Here is a 17,202-nt window from a genome sequence, read left to right as displayed (position 1 = left end):
ACATAATGATTATTACAATCATGAAGTCATGACTCGTGAGCATCAGTGTCAACGCCATTAAAAAGTCAAATCAAGTTTTTGCAGTTGATCTGTCGTTGTATCTTCCATGTTCAAAACTGAAAATAAATAACATTCACAAATGCGAAAGAGAAAGAGGCTTGTTTACGTAGCAAGTCTGCAAGTGGCCGTACAGTCTCTACACTCCTATAAAAAAAAAAAAAACATTAATTTTTTAAGAAAGTAAAACAAAAAAGAAATTAAATGCAACAAATATTTTATACCATTTTATGGAGAAAATGTTTTTTTAGACATGTGAATCGATCAGGAAGAGAAAAAAACTTGTTATTTTATTTATTTTCTCTAAAATAAACAGTAAAAGTTAATTGTATATTTGAATTTGATCTGATTGGTTTTGTGAATGAAAGGTAGGTACTAGCTTGCTAGTTGCGGATCTGATAGTCATAGGGGCTGTAGCTAAGTCTTCCCTTCCAAGTTTGATGGTAGAGCTTTGAAATTGAATTATGTTTTGTAAATAAAAGAGCACAGTTTACAGCGCGTGCCTTGTTTTGACTTTTGTCTCACGGGAAGGTATTGTTAGTTTTTGTGATAAAGACAGACTGTGGTACGACGGTACTTTGTTTTGGCTTCGGCCAGAGGAGATCGGAAGAAGATTACAATTATTCTAAATTTTTTGCTTTATAGTCTTGCAACCTAAGATATCTATTTCTTAACAATCCTTTGCCCACCAAAGACACGGCAAGCACAATAACTACATGGCTGATTTACTGCTAAGGGGGAAAAGTGAGAAATTAAAATATAAGAATAAAACAAAAAACTATAACTAGGAAAAACTGAGAAATAAAATAACTAAAAATAATTTACAACTTCGTGTCAACACTTATTCTTGTTTTTTTTTTTATTTCTCACTTTTTCCTAGTTATAGTTTTTTATTTTATTCTTATCTTTTTATCTGAAAATAACTAAGCACATGGGCCTTGAATATAATAATTAATAAGCTAGAAGCATGTTAGAGCATCTTCAATGGTGTTGATATAAATTATCAAATTTTAAGCAACTCAATTAAGTTTCTCTTCCATAAAGATTTCTATTTAACAAGTTGCTTAAGTCACAAATATTACATTTTTGTCTCTTACATTTAATACAAAAGTTAAACAACTCATGAGTAATAATTGTCTATATAAGTAACTCTCAAATTTTAAGCAACTTAAAATCACATGTGACACACAAAAATAATTTTTTTTTTTTGTTAAACAATTCTCATTATAGAATAGTCTTAATTAGTTAATAATGTGTATGTTTAATTTAGAGAAAAAAAGTGAAAATAGAAGGAAAAAAAAAGGTAACAAGTGAAATAACTAGCTAAGTTATTTGGTAGATAATAATAAACCAAAAGGAAAGAAACACAAAATTTATTTTCTACTATCTGATCGTGTAAAAATTATATATATATATATAATAACATAAACGTCTTAAAAAATATTTTTGTCTTTATATAAAAAGTACTCTTTCTTTCATATTAGTTTGGTTTGACGAAAGAACTAATGAATGATTGTGAGTGAAAAAAAAAAAAACATAACAATTTTTAACCCTTTTCATTGCTTGGAAGCTTCGAAAAGGATTTCAAAGAAAAAAATTAATAGGTCCACACAAAAATTCATTCCTTCTAATTCGAGGAATAAAAAAGGAGAGTAAAAGAGCACATAAATATATAAGGATTAGAGGCACAATTTTTAAAATACAAATAAACCGGTATGAAACTACGATTATTTAATATTTTAATATTACAATTTTATCTTATAAAAGTATTCGTAGTAATATTAAACGACTAGAGTATAATATGAAAAAATATGTAATCTCAAATAAAATATTTATCATCATTCTTTAATAATGTGGATTTTTGCCTTTATATGTCAAGCGAATATATATATTTTATTAATGAATATTAATTATTAATTTGTTATTAATAAAAAAAATTAAACATATAACTTCTCTCTTTTTTTTTCTTCACCAACAAACAACCTTATAACCTATATAATTCGTCATTATAGAGGGGGTAAAAGGCCTTTGAATGACTTTAGTCATAATACCACTTTTCTGATCTTGCTTCGAGCATTTTATTAATTTAGCAACCAACTAATTTCTTTCATAGCTTACTCGATTTTTTATTTATTTAAAATAACAACAATAACAACACGTGCAAATAGGCAGGTCTAATTTCTGCACGGCACTTTCGATTCAGTGGCACTATTATTTTATTAGTGGGTCAAACTAGAGAATCAACTCAATCAACTGGATCAGGTAATATTTTATTCTTTCTAATAAATTGATTACAAGTATATTACTACGTCGTTAATAATATTTATTTACTTAAATAATTTATTTATGCATATCTTATTTTCAAATATTTCTTCATCGATCCCCTCGCTTGTTTGAATATATTATTTTATATACCTATTTTTTTATTAATCTAATTCGAATGAATTCTTCTTTGCTTAGTTTGAAACAGACTATGTTCTTGCCTATATTATTTGTTAACGTCAATTTAAGGATGAATGTGAAAGTTAGAAAGAGTAGTTTTGTCATTGATGTTATTTTTCACGTCCTAAACGTGTTTCCAGACATAAATACTAGTTATAGAGAAAACTCTTCGGATCATATCCCAAGACAGAAACTGACTGGCTGACGTGACGGGCTTGGGAGATGTATTTTTGGCCTTTATTAAAGAAAATACTATAAGATTGTTGTTGTCATTAGGATTCACTCAAATGAAAATGAAGGAGAGCTTACCACTAAGCAACATTGCTTTGTCAGTAATAATATGACAAATTATGCATATGATATAATATATATATATATATATATATATACAAAAATTCATCATACTCTTATTGTAATTTTATTATTTCATACTAGTTATCACTACTTACTAATAAATAATTTCTATTTAATTCTTTTCAAAATCTCATGAATGTCAATGAATTTGAATTTAAAAAAAACTGCAAAATTGTATTAATTGTAATGTAAAACTTTTTTTTTGGCTTTATATAAAATTTTAATATATTTTTTTTATAAAAATTAAGTCATATGGGTGAATTAATAACTCACTAATTCGATTATTGATCCACTAATTTAGTATCTTGAAAGGCTCAAACACCAGTTCAATTTTTTAAACTATGAGTAGATCAAAGACACACCAAGAGGTAAGTTTTCGATACCAAGAGTTTGGGTGGCAGATCGGGGCAGCTAGGCGGGTGAGAATGCGGTGGAGACTGAAACAAGGAGTAGCGCGTTTAAGTCTTACTTTGAGGTTTTGTGTGAGGGAACTTTTAGGTTTTAGCTTTGTTAATTTTAATAAATTTAAAAATAAATAACAATGTCTTTAATCCACTATAATCTTTATTTTGATTACACTGGATTATGCTCACTGTAATTGATACTGTATTACTGTCAAAAAATTCCTTTATAATGATTTTGGCCAACAAAAAATTAATTAATAATTCGTAATTGATAAATAAAGACGGCAAAAACCTATTATAATTTTATTTTTATTAATGGCTAAGCTTACTGTATTATGTTGTTATTACCGACAAAAAAAACATCTATAATTTATAAGTATCAAGTCTACTGTAAATTATCTGTGTTACAGACAAAATCCGTGACTCGTTGTAACAAAAACCTACTGCAATAGTTAACATTCTTATTGCAGTGAATAAAGGTAAAATGAAATCTATTTTCTTAATCCTACCATATCTACCTAAACATGTGAGTGAAATCATATGAATAAATTTAAGTTGATTCTTAGTAGTAGTTTGGACAACGAATCAACATTCTATCACTTCTTCATATAGTTTCCTTTTCCTTTCTTTTTTATTTTTAATCTATATCCCTACACATGGATTTAAATAGTGATTTCATGCATTTTGACCTTTAAAGTATGCACTCCTAGTTAAGATTCTATAATATATATAGTATTATTGTGAAAGTAGTTGGCGCGCAAGGAATTAAGATGAGATTAGCATTAGTCTTAGTTAGAGCCTGAGATGATACAAACCATATATAAATAAGAGTTTTTATATTATTCTTTTAAAAATGAGTTTTTTTTATATTAATCTTTAAAAAGAGTTTTTATAATATTACTCAATCACAATTTGATCTATATGATAAATTCATTATTTTTTATAACAATTACTTTTAAAATTATATTAATCATAAATTTATAATTAATTGACGATGTAAATTTTATGCTAATAAATCTATAAAAATTAAACTCTTTTTAAACTATCTAATATACTTGAGAAGTGAATAAAAAGAATAATTAAAAAATAATAGAAATTAAAACTCACTGTAACAGTATTATAATGTAGTAATTTTACGTGCATTTATTAATTCATTGAATGTGTGCACTGCAGGAGCTGGGTAGGGGACAGAAGTATATGATATTTATGTAGACCAGTGTTGATTTCACTAAAACCCCCATGACGATATATAAATGTATAATAGCCATAAAATATATAAGCAAATGGAAGCAAGCTGGAGCACTATAATCGGTTTAATTAATTATATGTCTCTCAATTAAGATGCCACCATCTAAGTAGGTGACCACTTTCCCCTCCCAAACAAAGCAAGGAATGGAAGGATATCTTTCGTCTAATCAATCTTACCTGCCATGGTAAGTGCGTAATAATTCCTTTCTAAAAATGATTAAAGCCTAGTGTGTGTAATTTGGAAGTATACATATAAAACTCCAATTAGCAAAGGTCCCCAAAGCTTAAATAAATGGGGAAAATTTGAAGACCCACTAAAATTACTAAATAGAGTAAGCTTGTTGTGGATTAAAATAATGGCATTATTACTTTAATAATACTTTTTTTTTTTGCGTATATTGCCTTTAAAGCCGTCATTTGAATTTGTCACTCAACGTGAGTAGGTGACACTCGTCATTTTAAAGTAATTATTGCTGTCTCTGTTCTTTTCGTACCTTTTCATTAGTTATTAATTATATAAATTATACTAGAAATAAAATAATCTCTTAACAAAAATGCTTTTATTAATAAAATTAAAATATAATTAATTCATTTAAAAAAAACTAAGCGATATACTAATATATGACAATATTAGTAAAAAATAATTAATATCTTTTACTTTTGAAGTAATAAATATCGCAAGACAAATTAAAATATCTAAAGAAACATGTATAATATGCACTAGGTGCATAATATAGGAAAATCATTCTATTATTAAGTGGAACTTAGGTAAATCTTACTAATTAATATAAGTCTCACTCTTTTTATTATCAAACTAATTGTATTAATTTGTCTTAAATTCATGACTAATTATACTTACACTTTTCTGAATTAAAAATTATACTTTTGATGATACAATGTGGAAGTTTTTATACTAATGGTGCCTCTTTTAAAATAAAAAATACTAATAGTCTGCGTGACCAATAAACTTTTGATTGGTATTTCCTTTCTAGATTAACTGCTACCTTATGCCCTTGTGAAATCGTCAGTTTGATTTTGAAAGAAGAAAAGGAGCAAAGTACTGTCCAAAGGATTGATATTCTTTCTTGAAAATTAGATAGTAATCAACTAAACAATTTAAATTAAAATACATTTTCTTCCATCGATCCGATGCTGTCAGTGATCCTTCCGCGTATTACTGACCAACTTATCCTCTATGCTTATTTATTTAAGACTATTACAATTCAAACACCACATTAAATATTTAACATATTTAAATTAGAGTCCAATAGAATTACTATAGCCGATATTTAAAATTAAAAAGAATATATTTAAAATACTTTTTTGCCTCCAACATCCGTCCACATTTTTAATCTACCAAAGGGATGCTACAAGAAAATTTCTCAAAAGGTTATCAAAAGAGGAAAATGTCTAAAAAAGAAGATCAACACAAAACCACGGCAATGTAAAACGGAAGATTTCGTCGAAAGCGATGGAACTTTACACTAAACAGTGACGTGCCGCCATTTATTGAACGCTGAAGTTGAACTTCAGTCCAATAACTTTTTATTTTCGTTGAATCCAATATCTGATACGTTACTAATGTGGCCAGCTAAGTAATTATTATGAATTTTTAGTCAAATACGTTGCTTGTATAAACAACTCCGTTCGAAAGCCAATAACTTTGACTTTATACATACACATGTTCAGTTGAGCAGGTGTGAATTTAATAATCTTTTAATATACAATTAAGATACGTTTTTACTTTGATATATTCAACTAAATATTATAAAAACTCCGAGTATCATTCTTCGATTAGTTATAGTATTTTTTTTAATCATCTGTGAGTCTTATACTCTGTATCCATTGCAAACAAATGCTGTTAGAGACTTTTTTTTAGATGAAATGCTGCTAGACTTGTTATAAAACTATATATATATATATATATATATATATATATATATATTTACAAATTTTCTATCTTATGAATCTAATGATGCATAAATTAATGGATAAAAAAATAGTATTATAATTTTTTATTTTCAATATTATTATCTTTTTTATAAGCAAAATTTTTATTTCTAACTCTTTAACATATGTAATTGGTGCATAAGATAAAAGAAAATCGAATTATCTAATACAAAAGCCGAATACCTTTCATAAAAAAAGTTATGGGTTAGGCCGCATGCTTTGCCTTCAGACATTAGGCCCAAGTTATTCGTTAACATCATAATTTCGCTCGAGCCAATAGCCCAGATATATTCCCGGAGCCCGAATACACTTCAAATGGCGAGACATTCTGCTCAGCCCAATAGCCCAGCCATACTCGCACGCATTTTCCAATGATGAACCGTTGGCATCCCATAAAACATTATCATTTTTTAAGGTGACTAAATGTATTTTTCCTTTTCTTTTGTGTCTATAAGGAGAGCCTCGTAACAAATATTTTGAAAAAAAAAAGAAATAAGAATTCGAAAAAGGGACGAAACATATTTGACATATAGAACCTATATATTCATTATTTTTATATATTTTTTTTTACTCAAAAAGTCTAGATAAGTTGATTGAGGAACATTGTGCATGGCTTATTGTAAATTTCTTTATACTTGGGGTTTAATTTTACAAATAAAAAAATTACATTTTTTTACATTCTCCATTTCTATTTGTTCAAGGATGTCTATCTTAAAAAAGTATACTAGCCACACTTGATAAATAATATTAAAGAGTAACCTCACCATTTATTTTCTTTTAATGCTATTATATAAATTAAGGGTTTTCTTAAAGTTTCATGCACGTATCACGATCAAGTTGTGTTTCCAAGGTTCACTCAATCTGTTTAGAGAGGTAATGATATATGTGTTAGTTTAGAATAATACTCCAACGTTTCGGTCAGTATATAAAATCAATAGAGTAATAGTAAATAGAAAGTGAATTTACTTAATCTTTGTGCAATTGGCCTGTTAAGAGGGTTTGACTGTAGCTAAGTTGCAGATAAGCTAGCTAAGTGTAACTATATAGTAAACCTCGTTAGCATGGATTTCGTTAAACAATATTCTAAAATTTCTTACATGAGCTTGAGAGATGTGAACGGGCACGAAATTTTTTCCCAATATGAACATATAAGGGGTGTTTGATTTGGTTTTTTTTTGTTTTCATTTTCACTCAAAATAAAAAATGGTGATAGAAATGTGTTTGGTTAAATTTTTTAAAACATTTTTAGTAAAAATATTTTTTCAAACGAACAAAAAATGAAAACAATAAAATCTCGTTTTTAGTGTTTTCAGTTTCTTTTTTCTCACCCCTTCCAATTTTTCTCATACGCTTCTCTCTCTCTTTTTTTTTTTTGACACCAAACCCAACTCAGTCCCATACGCTTCTCTCTCTTACAATCACATTTTTCCTCTCTCAAATCAAACATGTTTTCAGAATTCTAATATTTTAAAAATGAAAATAGTTTTCAGAAAATGAAAATATAAAATAAAAATACAAATCAAACACACCTTAAAATACCAAATAAAATGTGCTTGAGCAATTGGTTGCCCATTAGATGAATTCTCTTGATCCAATGTGAGTTGTACTCTCTTAATCTTAAGGATGTATCATAACTCTGTTATCATTTTAATAGTCGATTTTTTTTCTTTCTCAAAATATGTTTTTGTAAATTTGGTATCAGTTTATCTTTTGGTCTTTGAATGCATATCTTCAAAGACATAATTGTAAAACTAATACTCAACAAGTGATGATAAATAAGTAAAAAAATGAATTAAAATGAAAATTCTAAAATTTAAATTATAATAAAATAAATAAAATAATATTAAAAACACATATTTTGTTGCAATTAATCATAACTATTTATCTTTTTTTGGTATAAATCAAAGTAACATTTATAAAACACAATCTTATTTGAATTGAATATAATATTATAAGTGACAAATATTTTTTTTATAAATATTTAACACAATTGCATTATTAAAACTCAAACTTGAAATCAATAATTAGACTTAAACAATTGCGTGCTAATTGATTTGTGTGCACGGTTCAGAACAAATATTTTAACATGTGTATCATATAAGATAAATGCTTATTATATATAATTAAAATTTATAATATTTTTAATATGTAATATAATTAAATTCATAAGAAATAAATATCTTTTGAATGTATAAATTATACTATTTTTCCTGCATAATGGTTTCTTAGCTAGGAACGGGGTATTGATCCTTAGAGGTTTGACTTAAGGGCCTTAACCACCTTTGTAGCAGATATCTAATTCATTAGGAAGATGCTATTCTCAACCTCAAAATTACTATTCTCATAACCAATGTGAATGATTTGTTACTAAATTTCAAACATGTACTTCTCACAGAAGTATGATTACTTTGTACAAGTGTACAGCGTAAACATACTTATGTTGCCAATGTATGGGGTGGGAAATAAATATATACAACGAAAGTAAGAATATGTTGCACACATGTACGTGTTATAGATTTAAAATTTAAATACATTTCAAAAAAATATATTTCAAGGACTTTAATTTTTATTAATAAAAATAGAATTAAATGTTCAAAGCATATAAATTGTGTAAATTAATAAACTAAAACAACTTTAAAAATTATTTTTGAGCCTTATAACATGAAAGTAAATTCAATAACTTTTTTTTCGTCAACAAAAATTAAACAACTTAACATGATTATTCTAAGTAGGGTGCCGACGCTTCACAATGATCAAGTCCAAAGTTTCAACAGCAGGCCAGAGCCCAAAGGTCGTGATTACTGAAGATGTCGTTTTCCAAGCCAGGGACACAACTGTAATTGCGCCTACAAGATATTTTTCTATGAACAAAAGTCAGATATTTAAGAAGCCATTCAAATATCAGCACCTCCCTTTCCCAATCCAAAATAATCAGACCATTTTATTAGTAATAAGGTACCTATGATTAGCAGATAATTACAAAAAAAAAATCAGATCTTTAATTTAAAGCTTGAATTTAATTTTCGTCATCGTCCAAATCTTCTTCTTATTTATTATACATCCCATTCATTTAATTTGTTTTTATTTAGATAAATTGGCATACGTACAACATACGCGAGTTAGAGCTTCCTCAAAAAAATAAAAAAATAAATTGAAAACCAATGAACTTGTCTGGTCCTAATTTAATAAATGCAAATGAATAAAGAAGCAAGTGGAGAGTGATATTGTTTTAATTTTTAACAGAATAAAAATCAACGACAATTGACCAGAGTACAGTTTGAGTTTGAGAACGCTGCTAGATTAACCCTGGTTGCGCGGTGGAGGTTAACCCTAGTTAAGACATTGGACGTTATATAAGTAGGCGTGAAGGGTAGCCATTTTTCTTCGTGCTAATCATCTATCCTTGTGTTTTTCCTTTCGGGATTGGTTTCTATGGCTTCTGAAGTAATAGAGTACCGATGCTTTGTCGGTGGGCTTGCTTGGGCCACCGACAGCGATGCTCTCGAGAAAGCCTTCTCTCATTATGGTGAGATCGTCGAATCGAAGGTCCGTTAGTCGCAGGGATTGGATCGGATCTGACACCATTCGGATTTGGATTCTCTCTCATCTGTTTTGCGTTACTTGATCTATGATACTTCTTGTGTTACTATAATGATTCTTTTATTACTCACACCAATCGGTACGTTCATCTTCATCTTTGATCCAAAGGCGAAGATCGATCGGTTCTAATTAATCTGTTTTTTTTTTTTTTTCTGAATTTCGTGATTCGGTTCCCGATCTGATGCGGTTCGATGTTTTTTGTGTGTTCAGGTTATCATCGATCGTGAAACTGGAAGATCGAGAGGGTTTGGATTTGTGACCTTCGCCTCGGAGCAGGCGATGAAAGACGCAATCGAAGGAATGAACGGTCAGAACCTCGACGGTCGTAGTATCACAGTGAACGAAGCACAATCCCGTGGAAGAGGCGGTGGTGGCGGTGGATACGGAGGTGGTGGTGGTTATGGCGGCGGCGGTTACAGCCGCGGTGGAGGAGGATATGGAGGAGGAGGCCGCCGTGAAGGTGGTGGAGGTGGCTATAACCGCAACGGTGGAGGTGGTGGATATGGTGGTGGTGGAGGTTATGGTGGTGGTGGAGGTCATGGTGGCGGTGGAGGTTATGGTGGCGGTGGGAGAGACCGTGGATATGGTGGTGACGGCGGGTCCCGCTACTCGAGAGGAGGCGGTGCTTCGGATGGAGGAAGCTGGAGGAATTAGGATTAGGTTTTTTAGTGGGTGAAAAAATGGGGGGAGGTTCTGTTGGAGTAATATCATCCCCTTGATATTAATTGTGGTAATTTTAGGTTTGGAATATGCGTTGTGGTTTGAGCATATGTTACTGTTATGGTTGGTTGGTTTCCGTGTTACTCCTGTCCTGTGGTTCTCGTTTTTGACCTCTGATAATGAATCTGTGTTCTTGAAGGAATGAAATGAATGGCAAGAAATTATGATCCTAAGATTTTTACAAATAACGGGAAATCTGTTTGGCCATGCGACGATAACTTTTATCCTTGCTGTTAGGGACCTGCTTTGTCAAATCAAATTTGTTTTCAATTTGATAATCATCAATCAATCCCTTTAAAGTTTAAACAGTTCTTTTATACTCATTTTAAATTTCTCAACCGGCTATTCTTTAAGTTACGTTTTATAGGAAGGAATGAAAATAAAGAAAGGGAAAAAAATACTAATAGTATATTTTCCTTTGTTTAGATTGAATTTGTGTTCGAAGAAATAGGGAAAAAAAAGGAAAAATGATGTATGTATCTCACATTTTTTTTTTAATTTTAATTCAAATATTTTTTTTTTATTTTTTTTATTTGCATAATAAAAAAATTTAGAGAGAGAAAATGGAAAGATAAAATAAGTTAACTTAATAGAAATAAATATTTACATTTTTCTTTCTTTTCCACTTTTTGTCTAATTTAAATTTTAAATTATTTTTTCCTTTTCATTATTTTTTCCTTATTCCAAACATAGGGTAAATGTTTTTTTTTTTTTTTTATCAAATCTAAGTGCTCACGGACAAATGGTTTTAAAACTCGTATGGATTGCATCTTATTCTATGGGTTACTATAAATTGTCTAATATTATTTTAAATTTTACGGATAAAAGTATCCTATTATACTTGATGAAAAATTGGTTAAAAAGTCCGCATCAATTTGGCTCTTCTCTCAAAATATTGCATAATTTTATAATGAAAGTGTATTGTACCATCTATGAATTTAGAACTTAATCACAACTCGATCACAACTCACCACAACTAAGTCATAACTTACCTAGAACTCGATCCCAACTCAGTCGAAACTCGATCACAATTCGTCGAAACTTGATCACAATTACTCAACTGGAACTCGACCCCAACTCGATCAAAACTCGACCACAACTTGTTAGAACTCAACATGAACAATTGGCGTCCACCATGGGATCGAGGAAAATTTTTCCTTTGGCCATTAGATGGTAGAAACAAGGAGAGGCTATCCTTCCACTCGAGTAAAGGCATTACCAATGCATGAAATCTAAGCAAAGATGGAACAATTACTCAAGAAAGCTGAGGTTGACTTAGAAGCCTTGAGACAAAAGCACCAAGCAAACATGTGATGGTTAAAGGAGGAGAATGTGAACCTCAGAGCAAGGCTTGCCATCCATCATCCACCTCCACCACCCCCACAATACTCTCCATCCTTTAAAGCACCCACCCATGCCGAAACGAGAAACCAGGAAAATTATACTCAACTCTCCTTCTACAGTAATTAGTAGGAAACCCCAGTCCACTCCAGACCTAGGTTCCTTAATATCCACAATGATGTCATTCACTTGCACCCATTTGTCGATGGCATCATGAACATACCTCTGCCTATAACCCGAAAGTCATTGAATATTGCAAGATATGATGGTATATCAGATCTGAACAAACATTTGAACACATTTGCCACTCAAGTAAACTTATATTCAAACAACAATGTCATATTGTGCAAGGTCTATCCCACATCCCTCAAGGGACCATGGGTAACGTGGTACAACCGATTACCACCACAATCTATTAATCCATTCACAACCTTAGCCCAATGTTTCAGAGCGTAATATGCAACCAGTCGTCCTCATCACACAACATCTGTAGCTTGGTCAATTTGCGTCAAGCTAATGACGAATTGTTGCGTTCATTCATGGAGAGATACACGACCATCTTTGTCAAGATTAGAGCTTAACTATAGATAAAAAGAAGATATGAGTTTTAAAAACTAGTGAACAACTCTCTTGCTTGACAAATATTGACTTCACTCTCAGATTGATACAAGATGCAAGAGTTGAATTTGTCTACTACATCTTACTGCCATGCTCCATAGAAACATTATGCATAGAATTATTGATTTTGAGCCAAATCATTTCACTTAAAAATCATGTATTCTTATTTATGTTTTTTTTCCACTTTTGATAAACTTATTTGTTTGTTTTAAATTTACATCTTTAATGGATTTATTTAAAATAATTAATAACTATAACTTGATTTTTAAACTATCTAATCAATAATTAAAAAAAATTTAATCATTCCCGTTAAATTCGGGTTAGATATATTTAACTTTTTTTTAACCAATAATTATGAATGCATTTAAGTGTCTCCTTTAAATTCAAACTACATGTACATTCAACCAAGTGATTGGATGCAACTTGTTAATATGTTCACGTTAATGTTAAAATTTTTGGATATTATTTAAATTTGATCCTTAGCAAAAATAATTTTTAACAATTTTACTTACTTCTTTGTCGAACTTTAGATTGATAAATCATAAGACAAAAAAAAAAACCTTACATATATCTTCACTTTTGACTTTCCACACTTTTTATTTTATTTTAGTGGATTTAAATTCATTTTGAATTAAATATATTTATTTTTTTGACTTGAATGTATTTTTAATAGTTATGATTCACCATCTCACTCAATGAAAAATTCAAACAATATTGCATCATATTTTGAGAAAGAATACTGAGTCTTGGCCATCCAGATTGGAAGACCTGAAAATCCTTGCTACCTATACATCTCAATCTGCTTCGCAGCTTGGTTAGAAAACGATAATGCCAAACAAGTGTTCAATGTTCTTTTGTTACCAATTTGATATCAACATTATATTAAAACCAATATTATACTCGAGTGAATTTGCTAACTCATAATAAAATGACCACAATTTTCAGGGGATATATTGAGCAAGACTTCTGCAAAACAAAGGTTTTATTTGAATTGTATTGCTTGAGTCTTATGAGAAGCGAAAAATTATTTTCAGAAGCATGCTCTCCATGAATTATTGGATTTTTTATAGATTCTACCACCAAGATAAAGTTGAAACTAATTCTCAAACCTGTTTGTGAATCAATATCAGAACAATGAGCAAAGCAACAACTTTGGTCTATTCACACAATTTTTGAAGAAGTCTACCAATATACACATCCTTCTGCAGACACTTAATTGGTAACATTTATTAATCGTTATCATTAAATTAACAAGCGAGTTATAATGTAGGGCAAACTAAAATTGCAGACAAAGCAAAGTCTCACACCAATGTACCATCCATATACGATTAATTGATATCAAACACTCAAACAGATTGCTCCTAGGCAGGCTTGGTTTGAAATAGTTCTCGCGCAGGGTTGGTCGAAATGAAATTCTCTCGGTTCAACATTCTCAATTTTGGCATATTTTTGGAATTTCTTAGGATTAGTCATGGATGGTTTACAAATGTGTTCAATAACCAGTCAACAATAACCACCAATTCCATCCAGCAAGTTGAACAACTTTCAAATAAAAAAAAAAAAAACAGGTTTTCTTTTTGTAAAGATACTACAAGGGTGAGTGATGAGTAGCTCACTACTTGAGGGCTAATGTTCAATGAAGCAAACAAAGTTTTCACAATAAGAATGTCATCACAAAATCACATACAAAGTAATATGCTTTTATGTTTTTTCGTCGTCAGTTTCGTCACCATTTAGGATTTTAATGTTATGGGAGTCAAGGGGTAGGAAGCTGATAATTGCTCTGCCTTATGCTTTGTGAATTTTTTTGTTGAGAAAAATTGATGAGAAGCCCTTCATCATAGAACTAAATTCGGAATGTATCAAAATGAAATAAATTAATAGCGTACATCTAGATGTGGTTGCAGTATTCTGCATTAAGATACAGTTTCTTTCTTGTACAAAGCAACAAGCATTTTTATATTTTTAATTTGGAATATCATGATTTGTATTAACGATTTAGATTTGATGTGAGTCTTTAGACGTACATACAATGTCAATGGATCCCGTCATATACATAGGTGTGCGTGCGACACACAATTAGCTATAGCCAATAAAATCATCTAAGAAAGCAACCAAACTAAGGAACCACCAAATGTCTAGGTTACATGATATAACATAAATTCATATAAGCAAAAGTGGCTTAATTTCGATAAGGCAAAACCCAACTTTGAACATAATCATAGTTATCAGCCAAGAAAAGAAAATGCAACCAAAACCAAAGTAGGTACACAATACCAACGCAGACAAAAAATTAGCTATAGCCAATAGAATCATCTAACAAAGCAACCAAACTAAGAAACCACCAAATGTCAGGGGGTTACATGATATAACATAAATTCATACAAGCAAAGGGTAGATTAATTTCAATAGGGCAAAACCAAGCTTTCAATAAAAAATGAGTCAGTTGAACTAAATCTCAAATAAATTAACGATATTTTAGATATAATAACATTAAATGAAATAAAATTAATTGAATTTTTTTATATTTGAGACTAAGAAAAACTATTTTTTTTTCTTATATTTAAAATTAGAGAAAGTATTTGCTACAAAAAATAAAAATGCATTTTCTTAAAGGTCAAAAATATTTTTAAAAAAAATATAATAGATAGAAATAAAAAAAATGTGTGAAAATAATTAAAAAATAAAATAGAAATAAAATATATTTGATTGAAGATAAATAAAGAAGAGATGAAAAGAGATAAAAAAAAGAGTAAATAACAGTATAATAGGTTCTACAGATTTTAAAATTTTCTCAACTCTAGTTTTTTTTTTTTACCAAACAATTAAATAATTTTAATCTTTCCTCCTCCTCCCAAATTCTTCTCTAAAAAAAGCATAACGGACAGACGATTAGCAATTATAAATAATAAATTGAAAAAAGCTTATTACAGAATCAGATTTGGAACAAAAATAGAAACCTTGATTTTAGCTTCCCCTTTCTTTCTCTCATTCATTTTTTCATTTTTGTTTTCCTTCTCCGGACAAGTCCAGAACAATAATAACAACACATCCCGATCTAAAAACGCAACACAAAGAAAAATCGAAATGTCGAAACGCCTCCAGATATGAATCTGGCGACGATGTTTGGTGGTTGCGCTAATGAGCGGGACCTTGGTCGACGACGCTGTGAGGGAGATGCCTTGGTGCACAACCACGATGGTGAGAAAATAATAAAGGGCGAAATGGGAAAGAGAAGGAGAAAATATAAAAGAATCTAAGGTTGAAACATTTCTTATTGAAAATATAAAGGGAGACTTTTGTTTTCTGCAGTAGTCCTATCATCCTAGTATTTTAATACTTATGGGCAATGCCTCTAATTAAAATTTATATTTTATTACTTCTTACACATATACTTAATTTATGTATATCAAGAAAAAATAAAAATAATAAATAAATAAACAATAATGATATGATCATCTATGTTATTTTAACACTAACCATATAAATACAAATGAAAAAACTCTAACTATATAAAAGCATTAAAAATCAAATGGTTTAATTACATTTTTATTCTTCAATTATAATTAGTAGGAGATTTTGGTCAGTCACTTAATAACTTTTTTAACTCAATTTTAATCCCCCACTTTCTTTAATTTCCATAATCAATTTTTTTCTGAGTATTCTTCTTCTTTATTTTTGTTTAACTGCTATCATTTTTAGTCTCAGTTTTTTTTAATAAATTGTATTAATTTGAACTCTTTTTTTCACTCATAAATCACAAATTAAAATATTTAAGAATAAAAAAGAAGTGATTTTGATATAAACTAATTTAGTGGTTTTTGTTTGGAGACTTTTTCTAAAATGATAGAAGAAGAATCTAATTTATGTTTGTTTACAATACTAAAAACCAACTTTTTTTAATAAATAGATATTTTATGGGAAGATTTTAAAATAACTTATAATTTTAATCATATTTTAGCTTTTGTTCAGCTTTTAATTAGTTTGAAAAGCTGTAATAAATACCTGAATAACTAAACGAAGTTATTGTTTTTTTTTTAAAAAAAAACTTATTCTCTTAAAAAAAATGTAACAAATTGACCCATTATATTTCATAAAAAATAAAGTAAAAAATTATTTTTTCCTTACTTTCACATCTCATGTAACTGTTTAAATTTTATGAACTTTTAAACTCATATATGAACTTTTAGCATCATTGTGTAACTTTTTTTAAAGAATAATTTTGTAACCTTACATTACCCTAAATGATCTATTATTTAAGTGAAAATATGAAAAAATTGGGAATTTTATATAATGGAAAAATGCCAAATGACTTTTATAACAATTACTACAAAGATACTAACCAAGTAACCATGCTTTTTTTTTTAGATTCCCGTGGATGAAAAAAAAATGGAATCAAGATCAACCACCCATATATGTGTGTGCACATGAAGTTTTGTTTTTTTTTTTTTTTTTTTAGTGTTAAAAG

The 17,202-nt window shown here is 29.4% G+C and overlaps 1 protein-coding gene across 1 annotated transcript; it reads left to right on the top strand.

The window, feature by feature from the left end:
• The first annotated feature begins 9,828 nt into the window (after nt 1-9,828).
• On the top strand, nt 9,829-10,987 carry LOC114408466 (glycine-rich RNA-binding protein GRP1A-like). Its single transcript, XM_028371515.1, has 2 exons — nt 9,829-10,001; nt 10,266-10,987. The coding sequence occupies exons 1-2, from the start codon at nt 9,888-9,890 to the stop codon at nt 10,707-10,709; spliced, it is 558 nt and encodes a 185-aa protein (XP_028227316.1). The 5' UTR covers nt 9,829-9,887; the 3' UTR covers nt 10,710-10,987.
• Nucleotides 10,988-17,202: the final 6,215 nt, after the last annotated feature.

The sequence above is a fragment of the Glycine soja genome, chromosome 4, assembly GCF_004193775.1.
Source record: "Glycine soja cultivar W05 chromosome 4, ASM419377v2, whole genome shotgun sequence".
Lineage (NCBI taxonomy): Eukaryota > Viridiplantae > Streptophyta > Magnoliopsida > Fabales > Fabaceae > Glycine > Glycine soja.
This window is presented reverse-complemented; position numbering and strand designations above follow the sequence as displayed.